The 21426-nt window shown below is 53.4% G+C and overlaps 2 protein-coding genes across 4 annotated transcripts; both read left to right on the top strand.

Moving 5' to 3' along the window:
- The first annotated feature begins 1577 nt into the window (after positions 1 to 1577).
- Positions 1578 to 14829, top strand: CLIP3 (CAP-Gly domain containing linker protein 3). The gene is made up of 14 exons (XM_061139092.1): positions 1578 to 1705; positions 2023 to 2246; positions 5965 to 6104; positions 6189 to 6282; positions 6485 to 6646; positions 7013 to 7131; positions 7608 to 7844; positions 10409 to 10544; positions 10661 to 10789; positions 11683 to 11826; positions 11895 to 12018; positions 12228 to 12292; positions 12663 to 12735; positions 13316 to 14829. The coding sequence occupies exons 2-14, from the start codon at positions 2081 to 2083 to the stop codon at positions 13368 to 13370; spliced, it is 1644 nt and encodes a 547-aa protein (XP_060995075.1). The 5' UTR covers positions 1578 to 1705; positions 2023 to 2080; the 3' UTR covers positions 13371 to 14829.
- Positions 14830 to 15245: 416 nt separating this feature from the next.
- Positions 15246 to 21068, top strand: ALKBH6 (alkB homolog 6). Of its 3 annotated transcripts, none has more exons than XM_061139089.1 (7): positions 15246 to 15319; positions 16133 to 16215; positions 16531 to 16599; positions 18450 to 18510; positions 18883 to 19034; positions 19243 to 19359; positions 20631 to 21068. In XM_061139089.1, exons 1-7 carry the CDS (start codon positions 15295 to 15297, stop codon positions 20892 to 20894), a joined length of 771 nt encoding a protein of 256 aa, XP_060995072.1. In that variant the 5' UTR covers positions 15246 to 15294; the 3' UTR covers positions 20895 to 21068. The 3 variants fall into 3 exon arrangements, with proteins under 3 accessions (XP_060995072.1, XP_060995073.1, XP_060995074.1); XM_061139090.1 differs by having other exon boundaries at positions 19223 to 19359; positions 20631 to 20887; XM_061139091.1 differs by lacking the exons at positions 15246 to 15319; positions 20631 to 21068 and having other exon boundaries at positions 16153 to 16215; positions 19281 to 19346.
- Positions 21069 to 21426: the final 358 nt, after the last annotated feature.

Below are 21426 nucleotides of genomic sequence, written 5' to 3'. Positions count from 1 at the left end.
CAACATAATTTCAGACTGTGATAAGTGCTATAAAGACTGAATGAAAATGTAATGGCTGCAGTGAGGCGGGTGGCGGGTGGGAGGGTGGTTGTGGGCAGAGGGAGGGAGGGAAGATTCTCTAAGGAGACAGTGTTTGAGCAGAGACCTGGATGATGAAAAGAAGCTGGCCTGGAAGGCATGCAGACTGGATGTTCCAGGGAGAACAGCCCCTGTTCTAACAGCATCATCTAAGGTGTAAGCTGGAGGAGGGCAGTGTTGCTATGGTGAAGCAGGGATGGGAGTGAGTTTGTGTGTAAGGAGGGCGGGGTTGGGAGGCAACATCAGATAGAGCCAAAAAGGTCTCATTGAAAAAGAACCAATAAGTGAAAGCCTAAAAGAGAGGAGAAAGGAGATCAGGTATTTGGGGGAGAGGCATTCCAGGCAGAAGGAACAGCTAGTGCGAAGGTCCAGGGGTGAAGAGGGACAAGGAGGCCAGTGTGGTTAGAGTGGAGTGAGTGACGGGGAGAGTGAGAGGAGGTGAGATTGGCGAGATGATGGGACTTGTGGGCTATGGTTGAGACATTGACTTTTATCTGGGGTGAGGTGCAGTAAGCAGATGCCTTCAGGAAGGTCCTGATGTGATAGGTATTAAGAGGTCCCTGTGGCAGCATCTTGGGGTGTTAGGGGGAGTAGGGAGAACAGGGAAGAGGCTGCTGCCATAGTCCAGGTGGGAGAGGATGAAGGATGGACCAGGGCCAGGGCCTGGGATAAGGGTGAGGGATGAAATACCTTGGAAATACCTTGAATGGAGCTACTGGGCTGGCCCATTAGAAGGATGAGGGGTGGAAGGCAAAGTCAGCCAGTTCTGTTGAGATCAGAGTGGACAGGGCAGGCCCCAGTCTGGTGTGACAGGCAAGCCAGTGTGATGGAGCCATCCTGGGCTGGCTCCTGGAGGCCTTTCTGGGGAGGGGTCTATTGGCAGATGTGTACCCTACAGTGCCAAAGTCAGGTAGCAGGGTGATTAAGCCGGGCTACTTGGATTCAAGTCTTAGCTCCATTTTACCTACTTGCTCTATGCCCTTGGACAAGTGGCTTAACTTCTTCGGGTCTGGTAAGCGCTGGGCAAGCACTCTGACGGTTACCATGACAATGACTATAGGAGTCTCTACAAAACCATCCCTCTGAGACATCACTTGTCTAGGGCGAACATGGAGAAGAGGTCAAGTCTGACACGTCAGAGAGAGAAAACACCTGTCACTACCACAGAGACCCCCGCCCTAATTGGCCTGGTTTGCAGGCCTGCGGGGAAGGCGCTATCACAGCGGGAAGGACTGTGCCCGTTTTCCCAGGACTCAGCGACTGAACAATTGCTTCATCGCTCTCCTTCTGTCTCCAAGCCTCACATTTTCTTGGTGGCCATTTCTTCTTCCCATCCTCGGCGTCTCGGCGTCTCTTCCCTTCCCATCGCTGCCTGCAGCCTTTTCATCAATGCAAACAGCCTCGCGCTGTCTCCGCCCCCGCGCCTGGTTGGGGGTGACACGGCGCATGCGCCGTCAGCGCCCCTCCCTCTCCACCCCCATCCCCCCCCCCCCCCCCCCCCCGTCGGCGTCTGGGCCTCATCCCCCTCTCTCTGTCTCCTTCTCCCCCATCACTTCTCCAGACACTGACACCCCATTACTCCAGTTTCCCCGGTTTCAGCTTTGGTCTTCAGCCCCATCCACTCGAGGTAAGACGGGTAGAGGGGAGGCCCGCGGAGAAGGGGAGGGAAAAAGCATCCTGCATCCTGAGATAAACAAACCCGGGGAGGGGGCGGCCTAGACTGAGGGGCCTGACGCGGGAGGAGAAGAATGGGGGACTGGCCTGGGGGAAATGGTAGACCGCAGGCCCACAAACCAGGGTCCTCTGATGGGTGACTGACATCTCTATGGTTGCCCAAAATCCAGTGCTGGGGGCGTGAGAGCCATCCGGAGCCCTGGGAGCGTTTGGGGGGGCTCAGATTCTGGAGACTGTGGAGCACCCTCTCTAGTTTACCTCTGTCCCCAGGATTTGCCTGAAGCCCACCCCCAACTCTGTACCTGCCCCCCGAGGGCCACCGAGGACCATGACTAAGACAGATCCTGCCCCCATGGCCCCGCCGCTCAGGGCGGAGGAAGAAGAAGAGGAGGAGGAGGATGAGCCTGTCCCAGAGCCCCCCAGCCCCACCCAGGAGCGCCGGCAGAAGCCTGTTGTGCACCCCTCGGCACCAGCTCCCCTCCCCAAGGACTACGGTAATCCCCCTCCCCATCCTGCAATATGGCCTGGAGCCTTGGGTGGCCAGGGAGGTCTGGCTGAAAACTCCGCTGATGGAGATGGTGGGAGGACTCCCGAGGATTTGAAGGTGGTCTGGAGAAGTCATGGCCCTTGCATCCCCGCCCCCCTTCATTCATTCATTCATTCACTCACTGAAGAATGGAATTGGGATAATCCTAATATTTGATTCATGACACATCATTCAGTCCTTTAGTCATTCAACAAGCATGTTTGGAAAGCCTGCTATGGACCTAGGAGGTGGGGGCAGACAGATCTAGTCTTTGCCTAAGAAAATTCACAGGCCTCAATAATGGGCACACAGATAAGTACAAAAATACAAGTACATAATTAAAGACATGATGAGAATTGTGTTTGCCAAGAAGAGGAATCTGCAAGAGCCTTTTAAGATACAGTTTTCCTGAAGAAATAACATTCAAGGGAGACCCAAGGATGGATTGAGGGTTAACAAGGGGAAGGGGCTCCCAGGAGAGGTGACCACAGGAGTGAAGGTCCTGAGGTAGGAAGCTGTGGAGCTGAGAGGGAGGTGGCCTCTTAGAGAAATAGAAAGTGTCTACTCATTCACCAGCAGTACTATACTCGGTGACAAGCCTCGTGCTGGGAGGTGAAGATTTAACGGTGAGCAGTCCAGGCATGATCTCCGCTCTCAGGAGAGAAGGCAAGACTAAACAAGTAACAGATATACAAATCAGAAAAGTTCAGGGGCTTCCCTGGGGGTCCAGTGGTTAGGACTTGGCACTTCTACTTCAGAGGGGATGAGTTCGATCCCCGGTCTGGTAACTCTCACATGCCATGAGGCATGGTCAGGAAAAAAAATCGGATAAGTTCAGATTGGAGTGAATGCTGTGAAAGAAATAAAAGATGGAGATGTAATAATAGAGAATGGCTAGGGGGCAGCACCTTGAGATAGAGCAGTCAGGATGGGTCTTTCTGACGAGAAAGCATTTAGGTGGAAACCCTGAGCATGAGGGGGGCTTCCCTGGTGGCTCAGTGGTAAAGAATCCACCTGCCAATTAGGAGATGTGGGTTCAATCCCTGGGTCAGGGAGATCTCCTGGAGAAGGAAATGGCAGCCGACTCCAGTATTCTTACCTGGAGAATTCCATGGACAGAGGAGCCTGGTGGGCTCCAGTCCCTGGGGTCGCAAAGACTCAGACACGACTGAGCGACTCTCACTCACTCACTCACCCCAGGATTCTTGCCTGGGAAACCCCATGGACAGAGGAGCCTGGTGGGCTACAGTCCACAGGGTCACAAAGAGTTGGGACACGACTTAGTGACTAAACAACAACTGAGCAAGAGGAGGAATCAACCATAGGAGAGCTGGAAAAAGAGAGTTCCAGGCTGTAACCAGCAAGTTGCAAAAGCCCTGAGGCAGGACTGAGCTTGGAACAAAAAGAAAATCATGATGCTGCAGTTAGATCAGAGTTGAAGTGAGAGGTTGGCAAGGGCTAGATCTGGGAAGGGCCTTCAAGGCTACTGTGAGGATTTCGGGTATATTCTAAATGTGATGGCGGGGAGAGCAGTTGGGGGAGGGGGCATGTGTATTTAAAAGCAGGGGAGTGGCAGGTCTGATTTATATTTTTAAAAGCTCCCTCTGGTTACTGCATAGACAGAGTGGAGCTCAGCCAGAAGTGGGTATAGGAGGCTTTTGGATGTTGGCTGGGAATCCTCAGTAGCTGTATGTTCAGCTAGGTTCCAAGTTCAGAGAGTAGGCACCAGCAGGATAGGGCAAGTGGGATGGCCTCTGTGTCACTCACTAGAGGGGGATCAGAGAGGCTACAGGTTGCCCTCAGTCTGATGGAAAAATAACATTGTCTGGGTGTCCAGGGTGGGGTATCCATCCTGGAAAACTGGAAAATTTCCTTTGGAAATGTGGCTGTGGCCTGTGGCCTGCTGGGATGTCAAAGAGCCTAGGGTGTCTGTTCCCCACCCCCAGGAACCCTGTTGCTTATAAAACAAGGAGGGTTTGGTCACAGAAGGGAAGGAATCTGAAAATGTGTTTGAGGCCAGAGAGAGGGCTAAGGTGGACTCCAAGAGAAACTCATGTATGTGTTTATTAAATGTGTACATTAATTCAGCGGAGACTGAGCATCTCCTGGATGCCAGAGCCTTGGGGATAAGGGAGAATAGAAATGTCCTAGTGAGGGGGACAAGTGAGAAAGAGAGAGAGAAGAAAAAGAGGGAAGAAGAGAAAGAGGAAAAGAGGAGGGAGGGAGGAATAAACAAGTAGTGGGTGGTTTTTGGTTTTTTTTGCCACATCATGAGGCATGCAGGATCTTAGTTCCTTGACCAGGGATTGAACTTGGGTCTCTGCAGTCTTAACCAGCAGATGGCTGGGGAAGTACCCAAGTAGTGGTATTCAAAAGGCAAGAGGGACTTCCCTGGCAGCTCAATGGTTAAGACTCCATGCTTCCAATGAAGGGGGTGTGGTTTCGACCCCTGGTTGGGGAACTAAGATCCCACCTGCCCTGCCTTGCAGCCAAATTAAAAAAAAAAGGGGGGGTGGGGCAAGAGATGGAGAAGGGCAGAGGTGCTCACTTAGCCAGGACGGTCTGGGGAGGCCTCTCTGGAGCCTTAAAAAGATCTGAGGGAAGACTGGCCCTGGCCAGAAAAACAGCAAGCACAAAGTCCTGAGACAGCAATTTGCCTGGCAAATTGAAAGGGCGGAAGGAGGCCAGTGTGACTGGAGGGGAACGAGTGAGGGGGAGAGAGCAAAGAACAGACAAGGCCAGGTGGTGCAGGGCCTGTGGGCCAGAGTGAGTGTGATGGGAGCCAGGGCAGGGATCTCAGCCAAGAAGGGCTGGGGTTTTAAAGGAGCATACAGGCTGCCTGCTGGAGACTATACGGTACTCCCCGGGGCTCTGTATCAGCTGGTCATTCATCTGCTCATCCATTCAACAGGCACTGAGTTCCCACCACGCGCCAGCCCTGTGCTGGGTGCTGAACGTTACTAGCGGGCAATCCTCAGAGTCTAAAGCAGCGAGATGGAAGTTCCTCTGGGTTTCTCCCTGGCTGGCCACAGGTTGGATCCTGCCCGTGGATACATTTTATGTGGACTGCACCGTAGCTGAAAAATTGGGGAGATTTTTCTTAAAAACTGATTTCTGGCTTTTAAGTTTTCTTTACTCTGGGACTTCCCTTGTCATCCAGTGATTAAGACTTTATGCTCCCAATGCTGGGTGCCTGGGTTCGATCCTTGGTCAGGGAACTAGATCTAGACACTGCCTGCTACAACAAAGATCCCACATGCCGCAGCGAAGACCCGGTGCAGCCAAATAAATAAATCAATATTAAAAATTTTTTTCTTTACTCTGGAGATTCGGCCTAATAGTGCCCAGACTGACAGGGAACCATGGGGCAGAACAGTAGCAATCCCCTTGGGCATGCAGACTCCTTGTCACACTCTTGTTTCATGAGGTAGAGTTGGCTGTTACACACGAATTGCCTGATCTTTAATTTTTCAAAACACAGAGGACATCCTAATTTTTATGTGAAATCTTTTCATTTTGAAACCTCATGCTGGCCACGCAGAAAATGCCCAGGGCCCACAGGCCACCAGTGTGAGACCCTGCCTTAGAAGGTCTTAAAGACAAAGACCTAGAGCTCCTCTATCTCAGGGTGGAAGGAGGAGGGGTCAGGTTGCCTGGGGGTGACCTTGGACCTCTCACCACCCCAGCCTTCACCTTCTTCGACCCCAACGACCCTGCCTGCCAGGAGATTCTGTTTGACCCCCAGACCACCATCCCCGAACTGTTCGCCATCGTGCGTCAATGGGTGCCCCAAGTCCAACACAAGATCGACGTCATTGGCAATGAGGTAAGGACACTGGTGAAGTGAGGGAGGAGAGGAAGGGGTCTCTCACATGTTTGGGTAACCCTCCCTGGTCCCCGGTACTCTCAGATTCTGCGGCGAGGCTGCCATGTGAATGATCGCGATGGGCTGACCGACATGACACTGCTCCATTATGCGTGCAAGGCTGGGGCCCACGGAGTCGGTGAGGGTCCTAGCCCCCAACCATGAACCCCCAAACCTAGGCTCCCACGCCCGACACTCTCAGAACTCCAGCCCTCCGACCTCCATCCTGAGCCCACAGCCTAGGATCCCAAAGTGCAGTCCCTGAGGCCCAGGGCCTGCCCCATGGCCCTGGCCCTACTCTCTGGAGGAGGGGACCCGAGCTGACTTGGGCTGTTGCGCAGGGGACCCCGCGGCGGCGGTGCGCCTCTCGCAGCAGTTGCTGGCTCTGGGCGCAGACGTGACCCTGCGTAGCCGCTGGACTAACATGAACGCGCTTCACTACGCCGCCTATTTCGACGTGCCCGATCTCGTGCGCGTGCTGCTGAAGGGTGCGCGGCCCCGAGGTGAGGAGGAGGGGCCGGGCTGGGAGCGGGTAGGACCCAGGCGAGGAAGGAGGTCTGGAAGCAGGAGGAGGGTGCTCAGGTGTAGGTAGTGAAGAAGGGTGGGAAGACGATTAATGGGCCTGGCTTGGGAGGGCAGGATGGGAGGCGGGAGGTGCGGGATATGGGGCTCAGTGGTCCTTAACGCCGCTGGGACCTGGCAGGAGCTAGTCGGGAAGGGTGTGGCCGAGGAGGAGCGGGGCTCTGTCCGAGGCTGCGGGAGGCACAGAAGCCTGCGGGTTAAGAGAGAGATGGAGAGATGGACTTCCAGAGACTGGAAGGCGGTGCCGAGGGCGCTCACCCGGAGCCCTCCTCTTACCCACTTCCCAGTGGTGAACTCCACGTGCAGTGACTTCAACCACGGCTCAGCCCTGCACATCGCTGCCTCCAACCTGTGCCTGGGCGCGGCCAAGTGTTTGCTGGAACACGGTGCCAACCCGGCGCTTCGGGTACTGCCACCCTGGCCCAGTCCTGTTACTTTCCTTTTCCTTCCTTCCCAATCCCTTTCCAGCCAGCAGGCCTCTACAAAGGATGGGAGGGGGGCAGGACCACTTGTCTCTCTTGAAGCTCTCATTCCCCATTGGCCCAGTTGGACCCTTGACCTGGTACCACAGCAGCCCATTTTCTGTGTTTGTCCTTCCATGACCCCATTTCTGGGCTTGACCTACAGCACTGAAGTGGGACCTTCATTCCCCATTGGCTCTATACTTGACATCCCCAGGCTGAGGTCTCAGGGATGGACTTCCCTGGGGACTGTGGCCAGAACCTTAATGCCCCATCCCTTCCTGTTGCCATGTTGGCCCAGGGCATGACCTTACTCCCATCTCTGCTTCACCTGACCCAGGGTCTCTGGAGGTGTGGCCTCAGTGGGAGGGCAGCCTACTGCCACTGAGTTTTCTCCCCCTCTTTTCCTGTTGGTCCACAGAACCGAAAGGGACAAGTGCCAGCAGAGGTGGTCCCAGACCCCATGGACATGTCCCTGGACAAGGCAGAGGCGGCACTGGTGGCCAAGGAGCTGAGGACGCTGCTGGAGGAGGCAGTGCCGCTCTCCTGCGCCCTCCCCAAGGTCACACTACCCAACTATGACAACGTCCCAGGCAATCTCATGCTCAGCGCACTGGGCCTGCGCCTGGGAGACCGCGTGCTACTGGATGGCCAGAAGGTCAGGAACTGGAGCAGGGATGGGAGGGCAGGACTCAGTGCTCAAAGCTGGGGCCTTGGGCAGAGTCCAGACTCGCCCCCTCTTGTCTGTCCACCCTCCCAGGCATGCACACAGTGTTTATTTCATCCAACAGTTGTTCTGCTAGTGCCTCCACTTTGCCCCACCCTGGGCTGAGCTCTTAGTCCAAGGGGGACAACAGTTCCATCTCCTGACAGTGACAGCCCAGAGCAGTTGTGGCTCTCATGAGGAAGCACAGGCAGAGTGATCAGCATAGGTCGGCCCCATTTGGGTCCCCCTGGGCCTTGTGGTCCCCATTCAGGGGCCACCTGTGTTCCCAGAGTGATCACTCCTTTGCTTGGGAAAAAAGTACTGGTCAGAGTGATCAGGGTATGATGGGGACTGCACCCACTTGAAGATGTGGAGGAGTGAGCCAGGAGAAGCAAAGGAGAAAGGGGGGTCTTAGGGAGAGGGAGCAGGGATAAAGTCCCAGAGGACAGAGAACATCTTCATTCATCCAGGCATTCCAAATTGAATTCATTTACCTGATGTTCCTCAGACTCCATGCTGGACCCAGCCTGTCCTTGGGGGTAAAGACCTGTGTCAGCCCCAGCCTTGCTCTCATAGAACTCCATTTCTATTGAATAAGAGCCAGTCAATAAAGTCAACTCACAGTTAAGATAATTTCCAGTAGCAAGGGCTTTGAAAACATTTAATAAATTAACCCTGGCCAAGGGCAGAGGTGGTTTTAGCTAGGGTCTTCTGAGAAGGCGTCTCTGAGGAGGTGATATATAGGCTGAGATGGGAAGGAGCTCACCTTGCAAAAATACAAGACAAAGGAAACCACAGGTACAAAGGCTCAGAGGAGTGTGCATGGAGGGGAGTTACCTAGGCAGAGTGAAGTGGCAAGGTTAGCAGGGGCTGGATCACACTAGAGCTGCAGGCCACTGAAGTGACTTTGAATTTTGTTCTTTTGTACAGTGAGAAGCCATAAAGTCACACTTTGTTTCCTAATCAAAAGTTTTGCATGCATCAGCCCCCTTTGGAAAGTTCTTATACATGATCTAATGAAATCAATGTGCCAGTTTTGAAAGCAGGAGGGGTTGCCTCTCCATTTTACAACATAGAAGACTGTAAGAAATCCAGGGTGGTGAAACCTTTGTCTGGAGACATGTAATAACAGTCTCTGCCTGGAGAGAAGCAGCAGAGCACAGTGGTTACAAAATCAGGCTTAGGATTTGCTCAAGCACATCTCAGCTTTGCCCCTTGCCAGCTGTGGGGCCAGTGATCTCACCTCTCTGGGCATCAGTTTCTTCATCTGTAAAATGAAACTAATAATACCCATTTCAAGGGGTTGTATGAGGTTTATTTTAAAAATGAATTTGTAGTTTACAATATTGTGTTAGTTTGCTTCATTGTACAGCAAAGTGAATCAGTTACACATACACACATATCCATTCTCTTTTAGATTCTTTTCCAGGTTTAAATTAGTTAAAATGAGTAAAGCCCTTAGAACAGGGCTTGGTGTACACCAAGTGCTCTTTGTGTGCCAGCCACTGTTCTGATCCCCACACCAGCTCTCCAAAGGAGGCACTATTATTTAGCCCATTTTATAGACAAGGAACTGAGGCTTAGAGCAGTGAAGGAACCTCACACAAATGATACAATAACTACATTCACTGCAGCTAAGCAATGTCACATATATTAAAAATGTTTCCACCTGATAACTAGCCTCTGAGGTGGACTGTTATCCTCATTTTACAGGTGACACTGAGGCCCATGCAGTCCCTTTATGAAAGTGACGGTATACTAATAGTCAACACTTACTGATCCCTTACTCAGCACCAAGCCCTGTACTGGGGGCTTTTCTGTCTCTGTAGCACTCATGTCCAATAGACTTTGTGAGATTGAAAATGTTCTGTGTATTTATAGTCCAGTGAAGTAGCCACAAGCCACATGTGGTTTTAAGAACTTGGAATGTGGCTACTGCAATTGGGGAAATATTTTTAGTTTTTTTTTTTGTTTTTTTTTTGGTCACTTTACTCAGAATGTGGAACTTTCCTGACCAGGGATCAAACCCATAGCCCTTACAGTGGAAGCATGGAATCTTAACCACTGGACCATGGGGGAGGTCCTGATTTCAGTTAAGTTGTCATTATGTGGCTAGTGGCTATTTAGTACATTGGACAGGGCAGCTCTGTAACAATCCTGTAAGGTGGGTGCAATTTCTGCTCCCATTTCGCAGATGAGGACACTGAGGCACAGTATAGTTAAGTCACATAGCCAGCGAATGGTGATGTCCAAGCTGAGATGCTGAGATTTGAGCCTGGGGCTCCCTCATACACTCCACCATGCTGCTTGTGTGCCAGTGATTTTTTTTTTTTTTTTTTGGCCACTCTGTGCAGCTTGCAAGATCTCCAGGAACTGGAGCCCTGGAGTTCACTGAGCCCTCAGCAGTGGAAGTGCTGACTCTTAACCACTGGACCACCAGGGAATTCCCCGTGCCAGTGATCTTATCATGGCCTCCCAAGGCCCACCCAAGACATATCCTCCCTTGTTTTCTCCAGACGGGCACGCTGCGGTTCTGCGGGACCACGGAATTCGCCAGTGGCCAGTGGGTGGGCGTGGAGCTGGATGAACCCGAGGGCAAGAATGACGGCAGTGTTGGGGGCGTCCGGTACTTCATCTGCCCTCCCAAGCAGGGTCAGTCCCACTGGGGTCCATTCAGTAGTGATGCTGCTGACTGGTGGGGTCAGGGGTGATGATGGGGCAGGGGGCAGAGGCTTGGACAACTCCCAGCCCAGGCTCTGTCCCCCCAGGTCTTTTTGCCTCTGTGTCCAAGATCTCCAAGGCAGTGGACGCACCTCCTTCATCCGTCACCTCCACACCTCGGACTCCCCGAATGGACTTCTCCCGTGTCACTGGCAAGGGCCGCAGGGAACACAAAGGTCAGGTGGAGCCCGTGGGGTGACAGGAGCCAGTCTTGAGGATATTCTGTGGGTAGCCCAGCTTCTGTGACTCAGTTTTTCCTCAGGCCCAAACTCCCATTTTAGAGGACAAACTCTGAGTCCCTGACTTTTGTACCTGAGTTTCTCCTTTGATTCAGTACTGGTCCCACCCAGTTCTTGGAAGGACCTGTATGTATCCCCTGCCCCCTGTGACTTAGCTTCCCCTTAGACCCAAAGGCTTTCTCCCAGTTTTAGGGAAGACTCTGTGGGGTTCCTGGCTTTAGTGACTTGATTTATCCTCAGACCCAACTCCCTCCTTCATTTTATTTATTTTCCCCTCTTCATATTTTTATTTTAAAAATCTTTATTTGCTTATTTATTTGCTGTGCTGGGTGTTAGTTGTAGCACATGGGATCGTCTGTCTTTCTTGTAGCATGCGGGATCTTTAGTTATGGCATGCAGAATCTAGTTCCCTGACCAGGGATTAAATGTGGGCCCCCTGCATTGGGAGTGTGGAGTTTTAGCCACTGTACCACCAGGGAAGTTCCCCCCCCCCCACCTTCATTTTAAAAGGATAATTTCTGACTTTTGACACTCAGATTTTCCTTTGGCCTCAGTATCCTTAACTTTCAGAAAGAGTTTTGGGGTTCTCTAGGTTCTTGACTCACTTTTCTCTCTCACGCCTAAAGCTCTCAACCCCAGTTCTCTGACAACTGGGGTTGTCTTCTTTCAAGCCCCCCAACCCCCCACTCCTATTTCAGAGAAAGGCTCTGCAGTTCATCTCATTTGAGCCCGGACAGAGTTCCTACCTTGTGGCTTTCCGGGTGGCACGGCATCCCCTGGGCTGGTGTCTGGAGGTCTCACCCTCACCCCTTGTTCCCCTCCACCCCCAGGTAAGAAGAAGCCCTCATCATCCCCGTCTCTGGGCAGCCTGCAGCAACGCGAAGGAGCCAAGGCTGAGGTTGGAGACCAAGTCCTCGTCGCTGGCCAGAAGCAAGGGATTGTGCGCTTCTATGGGAAGACAGACTTCGCCCCAGGTGAGGATCACTGTCTGGGCTGGGGGGCAGACAGGGCCTCAAGGCATCCTGACACCCTCCTGTTGCAGGGTACTGGTATGGCATCGAGCTAGACCAGCCCACTGGCAAGCACGACGGCTCTGTCTTCGGTGTCCGGTACTTCACCTGCCCACCGAAGCATGGTGTCTTTGCACCAGCATCTCGAATTCAGAGGTGAGCCCCAGACTCTGATCATCACCCAGGGTAATACCCAGAGCCCTGATACCTGCCTTAGATGTCTCCTCCTTTTGGACCAGGAGGATAGAGTGGACACCCACCCCCCCATACCCTAGCGCTTTCCTCGTAGGCCTCCTGCGGCTCAGCTCCTGCCAGACCCTGGCCTCTTGTGGCTCTGACTCCTCCCACTTCTCATGTCTCCCTAGGATTGGTGGATCCACTGACCCTCCTGGGGACAATGTCGGAGCCAAAAAAGTGCATCAAGTGACAAGTGAGTTGCGGGCTGGGTGTGAGGAGGAATGTGGTTTGGGGGTAGGCAGTAAGGTCATGGGTCCTTAGGTATATGCTGGTGACAGAATCTCCAGTATTTAATTGGGGATCCAGGAAAATGATGATTCAGACCCCCAAAAGGGTGGGTGTTATGGAGAAGAGGATGTTAACAAGGCTCTGAGCAGGCACTGGGGACATGGGTAGGTCTCAGAGGACAGAGGGAATATTATTGACAAGAGAGTCCAGATGGCTGTTGGGAGTGTAGGATATTGGGGATGTAGATAAATATTAATGACAAAGAGACTGGGTGGATATCGAGGACAGAGGTGGGTCTGTCATCCCATCACCTGAGACCTTGCCCTTCTCTTCAGTGACGCAGCCCAAACGCACTTTCACAACAGTCCGGACCCCAAAGGACATCGCATCAGAGAACTCCATCTCCAGGTGCGTAGCAACCCTTGGTCCCCTCTCCTGTGGGATAATTCAGGGAAAGGCATCCACCAGGCCACTGGACAGAGGGGTCTGGAGTTCTGGTTGGGGCTGGAAATAGAGGTTAGGAAAACTTAGGACTTAAGTTAGCTTACCCGGAAACAGTCTTTAGAGAGTGAGGCCCCACCATGAATTCTGGTGAATTCAATTTTTAAGAGGCAGGTAAGACCGTCCCTGGTGGCTCAGTGGTAAAGAATCTGCCTGCCAAGCAAGAGACAGGGGTTCAATGCCTGGGTCAGAGAGATCCGCTGGAGAAAGAAATAGCAATGCACTCCAATATTCTTGCCTGGGAAATCCCATGGACAGAGGAGTGGGCTACAGTCCATGGGGTTGCAAAGAGTCAGACACAACTAGCGACTGAACAAAAACAAGGGAGACAGAACACCCTCTGCTCCAGAGGAGCCTGAGAGAGCCAGAGAGGTGGAGGCAGAACCCAGAAAGGCCAAATCCCAGACCCTTGGGGAGGAGCTGGGTGGGGATGGGTCCAGATGCTCCCGCACCCTGCACTGGGGTGTGACACAGTTCTTTTCCCCAGGTTGCTCTTCTGCTGCTGGTTTCCTTGGATGCTGAGGGCGGAGATGCAGTCTTAGAGGCTCTGGACATCCGACAGAGACACACAGCCCCCTCTAGCATCTCCTGACACAAGGAGCCCCCGAGTCACCCTGAGATAGAGATTCCCAGTAACAAATCCAGAATAGAGACCCCCATTAGCCAGCCCTCGATCACTGAGGCCCTATTAACAGATTCCCCCATGATGACCCCCCAAATACAGACCCTATGTTACCCAGAAAGAGATTCCCTGAGTGTAGTACCTTCAGGCTAGTCCCACCCCTCAAATCAGACCCCCCCAATTAACAGATTTCCATCTCACCCCAAATAATGGTGACTTTCTCTACATAATGCTCCACAGTAGAACATTCCTGAGTCACTAGTCACTGGAGCAAAACCATTCCCTATTAACAAAGACCCTCCCAGCATCAAACCCCCTTGAAAGAAACATCTCCAGAGAAGAATAACAGACCCACATTTAATATCAATCCTGTCAAGATGTTGTGACTCCCATGGTCACCCCAAAACCCTTAGACTGCAATCAGAGACTCCCTCCATTAACAAAAGCCTCTACTCTTACCCCTCAAGAAGAGACCCACATTAACCAGCCCACTGTCACCCCCAATTTACAGATGCCAAAACAGTCCTGGAAGTGCTAATTACAGGACCCCCAAGTCTTCCTATCCTCTGCACCCTCAAGAAACCCCCAGTGCCTTGTATGAAGCCCACCCCATGTGGCCCACAGCACCTGTGCTGGCCAGGCTCCCAGAAAATTCTCTATTTTTTAAGTAATGATTTCCCCCTTTGGGGGACCCCAAAATTTGGAGGCCCCATTCTGGGACTCAGGATCCCAACCCCCAGAGTACATGTCCCAAACTTCCCTCTGCCCCTAATTCCGACAGCCCCTAGGAGAGCCCCAAACCCTAACTCCCAGGACCCCCAAATCATGGAACCCCAAATCCCCAGGGAATCCCAAATTTAAAAAATCCGATTCCAAGCCCCCAGGAAACCTTCAACCATGGAAGTCCCTATGCCTGAGATGGAGGAGACTGTAGTCAGGATATGCATCCTAGGCACCAGGAGACCCCAAACAGAAATTCTCATCCCTGGAAACCAGAGGACTTCAATGCCCCGAGTCCATGGATCTCAAGAAACCCAAATTCCAAGAGCCCCAGTCCCAAGGGAACCCCAAATCCTCAAGCTTCCCTCTCTAATAGACGAGGAGCATCGAGGCCTTGAGGGGATCCCAAATCCTGGAGCCCCCATTTCAATCTACCTTCTGATCACAGGTCCAAAACGCCAAATCTAAGTTACTGGCCCTGGAGGACCTCAGAGCACCCTGGACAGACCAGCAAAAGCCGACGGAGACCCTGAAGGCCCAGGGTGTCCAGGGCAGACCTGGGGCCCTGAAAACCAAGAACAGCTCACGACTGCCCCTTCACTGCATGTCCCCAAACTCAGCATGACCCCTATCCCCTTCAATAAAGACGTTTCTATGGCTTTCTGTGTGCGGTCGGTGTTTAGGGAGTTAACGGCCGTGCCTCTATACCCTTACTGGGGAAGCATGGCAGAGAAGTCCTTCCCTCAATCTCGTCTCCCTACGGCTCGTATATAGGATGGCCTAACCTGCGGGGGTGTCTTTCCAGCACTCGCGTTTTCCCTGTGGGCCGCCAAGGCTACCCCTCCACTATGGGCTCGCTTCGCAGTGTGGACGGGTTCCGTTCTGAAGCTCTGATTGGTCGGTCCAGACGAAGCTCGGTCTCTGAAGGGTCCAGTGGCTCAAAGGCCAGGAGGCATAGCCTATCACCGAACGAGAGTGAGGGGGCGGGGCGACACTCTGTGAGAGCGCCTATTGGGTGGAAGGCGGAGCTTTAGAGCCATTGAGAATTCCCATTGGTCTGAGGATGCCTGCGTCAGACATGGGGGCGGAAGTAGCTGGGAAAGGAATTGGGATGTTGAATTTGGATGTTGGAGGGGTCACTGGTGGACGGTCAGTTTGCGGGGTGGCCGAGGGTGGAGATGGCGGTCCAAGAGAGCTAAGAGTGGGGACCCAGGGAAGCGCATATGGGAGTCTGAAGAAGCTCAGAATGTGGGGTTCTAGAAGACAGAGTCGGGGGATCCAGAGGGTTCGGGGGTGAAAGGAGTCAGACTCAGGATCACAGGTCCAAGGGTGCTGGAGTGAAGGGGCGCTCCGGAAGAGAAATCTGAAGGGAGTCTAGAATAGGGGGATCCGAGGAGACTGAAAATGGGTATGTCTGAGGAGGCTTAGATTGGGGGCACAAGGGTGCTCAGAATGGAGCGTCTGAAAGGGCTTGAGGAAGGAGGAGGATCTATGAAGACCTTGAACACCGTTAGAGAGCCAGGATTGCAGTTTTTAGGCATGCATGCTGTGCTGTGCTGTGCGTAGTCAGGGCATGGCAGTTTTTAGGATAAGGTCTCAAATCAAGGTGTTTAAAGGGACTCTGGTGTGTAGCTTTGGGGGATATGTGGTGGAGCTCTTGGGAAAGGTGGCGGGTGGAGTCAGAGGCTGTTCTCTGTGGGAGCTTGAGAAAGCAAATGTGTAGTTTGATGGACCTTTGATGGATGGAGTTTGGGGGAGTATTCTGGGTGCTCACTGTGTCAGGGCAAGTATGGGGGATGTGCTCTGAGTGGCTTTTGAGATACTGAAGACAGGTTTTAGAAACCAAGAGAGTTTCCCTAGAGGTCTGAGCTGAGGCTGTGGCCCATGGTAAGAGCAGAAAGCTGGATCATAGTCTGAGGGCGGCAGGCTTGGTTACTTCAGCATGTTCTCCCCTCCCCACAGGTCTGACCGGGTACCTGGAGTTGCTGTCGATGGAGGATCAGGATGCCAGGGTCCCAGCCCTGGAACCATTCAGGGTGGAGCAGGTTGTCAGGACTGGGGGTGCAGAGGGTGAAGGTGGGGACTAGAGGGCGGGAGATAGAGTGGAGGTGGATAGGGAGGCTAACTCCTGGGCTTGTGGGCTGGGACTGCCCCCTCCCTCTCCATTCTTCCCCTCAGGGTCCAGCCCTAGCCTCACCCCCACCTCCTCATTCCCCAAATAGTCATTGGTCCCTTGACTTAAGGCCCTGGCCTGTCTGGGGACATCCTGAGCTACGCTCCAGAGAAGGGGCTGCGCACGGGTGCTAGCACTAGACTGCGGCTGGAAGGGCCACACCTTCAGGGGGATCTCTCTGTCCTAGGCACCACCTGTAATCTACTACATCCCTGACTTCATCTCCAAGGAAGAGGAGGAGTATTTGCTTCGACAGGTGACCTCAACACCCTTCTGGTCTGTTTTTCTCCTCTTCCCAGATCCCTCTCCAACCCCCAGCTCTCATGTGACAGCCCACAAGGCCACAGTGAAGATCCTGGCAGAAAGGAGAGTGCCACCCAGCACCCATCCCTCACCTTCCCTATTTCTTTCTCATCACCTGCTGGGGCCTGGCAAAAGAGCTTTTGCCAGGAAGCTTAGGGGAACCAAACTGATTTTTTTTTTTTTTTTTTGCCAAGTTATACATCTTGCAGGATCTCATTCCCCGACCAGGGACTGAACCCAGGCCACAGCAATAAAAGTGCTGAATCCTAACCATTAGACCACCAGGGAACTTCCCAAACTGATTCCTAGAAAGGTGGTGGTTATTATGGAGTTTAGGCTGCCTGTGCTAAGACAACCCAATCCTACTACTGTTACAGGGAAAAGGAGGTTACAACACAGGTTGAAAGAGCCCAGTTCAGGCCCTTGAGATTTGGGGAATGAAGAATTTATAGTGTTCAGATTTCTGTGCTGAGATAGTTCAGGCCTTAGAATGTTAACAGTAAATGCTTCCCTCCACTGATAGCTCAGTATAGACCCAGAGCCTTGGGAACAAGTTTACCAAGCCCAGACCACATGTGTTAGATAGTACAGTCTGTATTCTATTCTTAAGGTTTGCAGAAAGAAGAGTTTTACAAAGTTCAGAATCCATGCACTGGGATAGCCCTTTGCAGCCCCAGAGCCCTGGTTATAGAGCCTGAACTTGCCCTGTGCAGTCTCAACCTACTCCTAGGAATGAGTTAGCTTGAGGGCTCAGACTCTCCTACTGAGACAACCCATCCCAGCCCCATTACCATGAAGGAAATAAGGAGATTTCTTAGATTTATTTTTTTAAAGATGCTTTTTAATTAATTAATTAATTTTTGGCTGCCCTGGGTCTTCCTTGCTGTGCACAAGCTTTCTCTAGTTGCAGTGAGTAGGGGCTACCCTCTGTTGTGGTGCACAGGTTTCTTATTGAAGTGGCTTCTCTTGTTTTAGAGCACAGGCTGTAGGGTGTGTGGGCTCAGTAGTTGTGTACACAGGTTTAGGTGCCCTGCGGCATGTGGGATCTTCCCAAACCAGGGGTCGAACCCATGTCCCCTGCAGTGGCAGTTGTATTCTTAGCCACGGGACCACCAAGGAAGTCCAACTTTTTATTTTTTAGTATTTGTTTGGCTGTGCCGGGTCTTCGTTGTGGCATTAAGGATCTTCAAACTTTGTTGCGGCATGCGGGTTCTTAGTTGCAGCATGTGGGATATATTAATAGTTCCCTGACCAGGGATCAAACCCAGGCTCCTTGAATTGGGAGTGTGGAGTCAGCCACTGAACCATCCAGGAAGTCCCTTCTTAGACTTCTTTGAGACAACCCTTTCTAGACCCCTGGGGTCTTGGCCGTGTAGAATTTTCAAAGTACTCTCTTGACTGTACTGAATAACCCAGTTTAGCACCTTTTCTCCCCCAGGCAACAGGAACAAGGAGGTTCCAGAACTCAGACTGTCCTGAGATAGCCTAGGGATCAGAAAAGTAGAGTGCAGACTGTTTGCTGGGCTGAAAGAGCCCCATCCAGCCCAGAGCTCTGGGTAGATTCAGACCCTGATTGTGTAGCCCTTCCTCAATCCTGGTAGACACAGGTCAGCTTTGAGGCCTGTGGTCTCCACAGGGGGAAAAGGCAAACAACAAAATCCTGGGAACACTGTCCCAGAGAATGATCCCACAGACACTGGGATGACCCATTTCCACCCCAGTTAAAAACCCCTTTGTTGGCCTGGGTGGGAGAATCAGAGAGGGTGGTCCTTGAAAAAGGACTGACCCCCTTCCATCTCCCAGGTCTTCAATGCCCCAAAGCCAAAGTGGACCCAGCTCTCTGGGAGGAAGTTACAGAACTGGGGTAAGTGTCCCTGACTGTGAGCGTAGGTGATTTAGGGTTGTAGGCTGGGGTAGGCATGTCAAGTTGGATAGTCTCAGGACATTGAGGCCAAGGTGGGGGGATCCCTGAGGGTTCAAGGGATCCCAAGGGCCAGGAGGATTCTGAGGGGTCAGTAGAGGTCTTGAGGGATTAGAATTTCCCAATGGCTTGGGGAGTATCTCTAGGTTTTGGAGAAGCAGGAAAGCTTTGAAGAGTGGAGTGGGGATCTCCAAAGAGTTAGGGGTCCCTGAGGAGGTCAGAGTGCTACCAACCACTGGGATATTCCTAACAGGGGCTCCTTGGTGCCAGGGCTCCTTGGTTGGGTGCCCTCAGCGCCCCATTACGCTCCCCCAGGTGGGCTCCCCCATCCCCGAGGGATGGTTCCTGAGCGACTGCCACCATGGCTCCAGCGCTACGTGGACAAAGTGTCTGACCTCAGCCTTTTTGGGGGTCTCCCAGCCAACCACGTCCTTGTAAACCAGTATCTGCCTGGGGAGGGCATCATGGTAACCACACTCTCACCCCGCCCCCCAGACCTCGGACCCACCACGGGGCAGGGCATCATGTTGACCCACGTCCACTCTTATTAAGCAGTTCACATAGCCCGACCAAGCATTTGCCTCCCTGTCCCCAGCTGGGGAGACCCCCTTTCACCCCAGAGGGTGGGGGGGGGGTGGACTCCTGCCCCGTCCAGCCCTGGTACCCACTCCTCAGCCCCACGAGGACGGGCCACTGTACTACCCGACCGTCAGCACTATCAGTTTGGGCTCTCACACCGTGCTGGACCTCTACGAGCCTCGGCAGCCAGAAGACGATGATCCGACAGAGCAGGTGGGCCCTGAGATGCTGCCCCAGCCACTTGTGGGCACTCCGACCTCCCATATCCTCCAAGAGACCCCAGTTCCACCTTCCTGTGAGGTAGCCCTGATACCCATCTACCTCTGCCCCTTCATGGAGGGCACCCACAGCCTCCCAGAGACCTGACTCATCTACCTGCAGGGTGCCCTAGAAATCATGATCTTCACAGATACCCCAATACCCCCACCTGTTGAGTGGCTGTCCTGACATCCTACAGATGTCCTGGCTCAGCATATTTAGAGTGAGAGCTCCAGTACTGCAGGCAGGGCTCCCCAGTTCTCCAACAGACACTGATACCCTGATGGCCCCACACCATCCCCTCAGGGGTGTCTCTGACATCCTCCCAGACACCCTGACTCTCAGTGGCCACTGCATAGGCACCCCAATACTGACCTCCTCCCTCCCACTCCAATAATGTGATGTGTCATGCAGGACACCTCCTTGGCACCTTGGCACCTCAACCCAGGACTCGCTGCTCAAGCCCCTTTCCTTCTGTGAGGGTTGCTCATGACTACAATTTCCCTGACCTCTTTCTCTGATGTGTGTCTGACGCCCCAGTGTTCACAGAAACTACCCTGGACACCCTGACCACAGCTGCTCCTTAGGGTTCTCCCTTAAAAAAAAACACCAACTTCTATTTATTTGGCCACACCACCTGCAATGTAGGACCTTAGTTCCCTGGCCAGGAATGGAACCTTCATCTCCTGCAGTGGAACCACAGTGTTAACCACGGGACCTCCAGGGAAGTCCAGATGCTCCTTTTGTCAATCCTACATGGAGCCTGCCCCTCCCACTCTGCTGGGGTCCTCAAAGCATCCTGAGACCCCCCACATCTGCCTAGACCACACCTGCTCCTTTCTCCCTCACTTCCTGGCTTCAGCCAAGTCTTCATCCAGTTCCACCTAGCTTACTGGGACCACTGATCCCGCAGTCCCAGCTCCTTGCAGATTCCTTAGATACATAGACGCCCCCATCTGCAGCCTAGTTCCTACTCCTTCCCAAAAGACTGCCGACCACTCCCCCTTCCCTCCCCGGCGCCCCTCCCCTCCAGGCCCTGGCCCTGTCGCCCTTGGGATTTTCATTCCAAAGCCTCGATCCTTAGGAGCACACTTGCACCTCAGCCTTTGCCCCTGGGACTCGCTGACCCTCGCCCCTGAACCCCCTGAACCCCCAAACCTGCTGATCTCTCGTCTGCCCCCGCCGCCGACTTCTGGGGACCCGCTAACCTTCAACCCTCCCCGCAGCCCCGGCCCCCACCGCGGCCGGCCACCTCGCTGCTGCTTGAACCGCGCAGCCTGCTGGTGCTCCGTGGCACCGCCTACACGCGCCTCCTCCACGGCATCGCGGCAGCCCGCGTAGACGCGCTCGACGCAGACTCCCTGCCTCCCAACGCCGCCGCCTGCCCCTCGGCGCAGCCCGGAGCCCGCCTGGTGCGCGGCACCCGCGTTTCGTTGACCATCCGCCGCGTCCCCCGCGTGCTGCGCGCTGGCCTCCTGCTCAGCAAGTGACCCCAGGACCCAGGACCCGCTCGGATTCCTGAGCTCGCTCCCGCTCTGGACTGCTACCGCCCTGTGACCTTGGATCTCTGGGGCAGAGGCGGCTCCTCTCGGGTTATTTTCCAGTACCTGCGTGGAAACCGCAGGAAAAGGCCCCATTCCAAATAAACCAACAACAAAGTCTTACTCTGGTTTTGGACATTTGGAGGTGGGGCGGGGGGCAGATGTTTGGGTTCCTGAGGGACGCTGTGTCTGCGACCTTGGATGGATGGTGTGGGCTCCCAGGGGGGCTTCCCAGGTGGCTCTGTGATAAAGAGTCCGCCTGCTAATGCAGGAGACACAGGTTCAATCCCTGAGTGGGGAAGATCCCTTAAAGTAGGAAATGGCAACCCTCTCCAGTATTCTTGCCTGGGAAATCCTATGGACAGAGGATCCTGGCAGGCCACAGTTCATGGGGTTGGCAAAGACTCCCACACGACTGAATATGCATGCACATGCAGACGTGGGTTCCCAGGGTGAGAGGTCTGGGTCTCAGAGTGGCTCA

This window comes from Dama dama, chromosome 4 (genome assembly GCF_033118175.1).
Source record: "Dama dama isolate Ldn47 chromosome 4, ASM3311817v1, whole genome shotgun sequence".
Taxonomy (NCBI): Eukaryota; Metazoa; Chordata; class Mammalia; order Artiodactyla; family Cervidae; genus Dama; species Dama dama.
Note: the sequence above shows the minus strand (reverse complement) of the source record. Positions and strands in the feature narration are given on the sequence as shown.

Coding starts and splice junctions, on each gene's coding strand:
- CLIP3 (XM_061139092.1), top strand. CDS start 2,081: ATGACTAAGACAGATCCTGCCCCCATGGCCCCGCCGCTCAGGGCGGAG. Junction 6,283..6,484: donor GGCTGGGGCCCACGGAGTCG/GTGAGGGTCCTA, acceptor GCTGTTGCGCAG/GGGACCCCGCGGCGGCGGTG. Junction 12,293..12,662: donor AAAAGTGCATCAAGTGACAA/GTGAGTTGCGGG, acceptor CCTTCTCTTCAG/TGACGCAGCCCAAACGCACT.
- ALKBH6 (XM_061139089.1), top strand. CDS start 15,295: ATGTTGGAGGGGTCACTGGTGGACG. Junction 19,035..19,242: donor TGCCTGGGGAGGGCATCATG/GTAACCACACTC, acceptor CCCACTCCTCAG/CCCCACGAGGACGGGCCACT. Junction 19,360..20,630: donor ACGATGATCCGACAGAGCAG/GTGGGCCCTGAG, acceptor CCCTCCCCGCAG/CCCCGGCCCCCACCGCGGCC.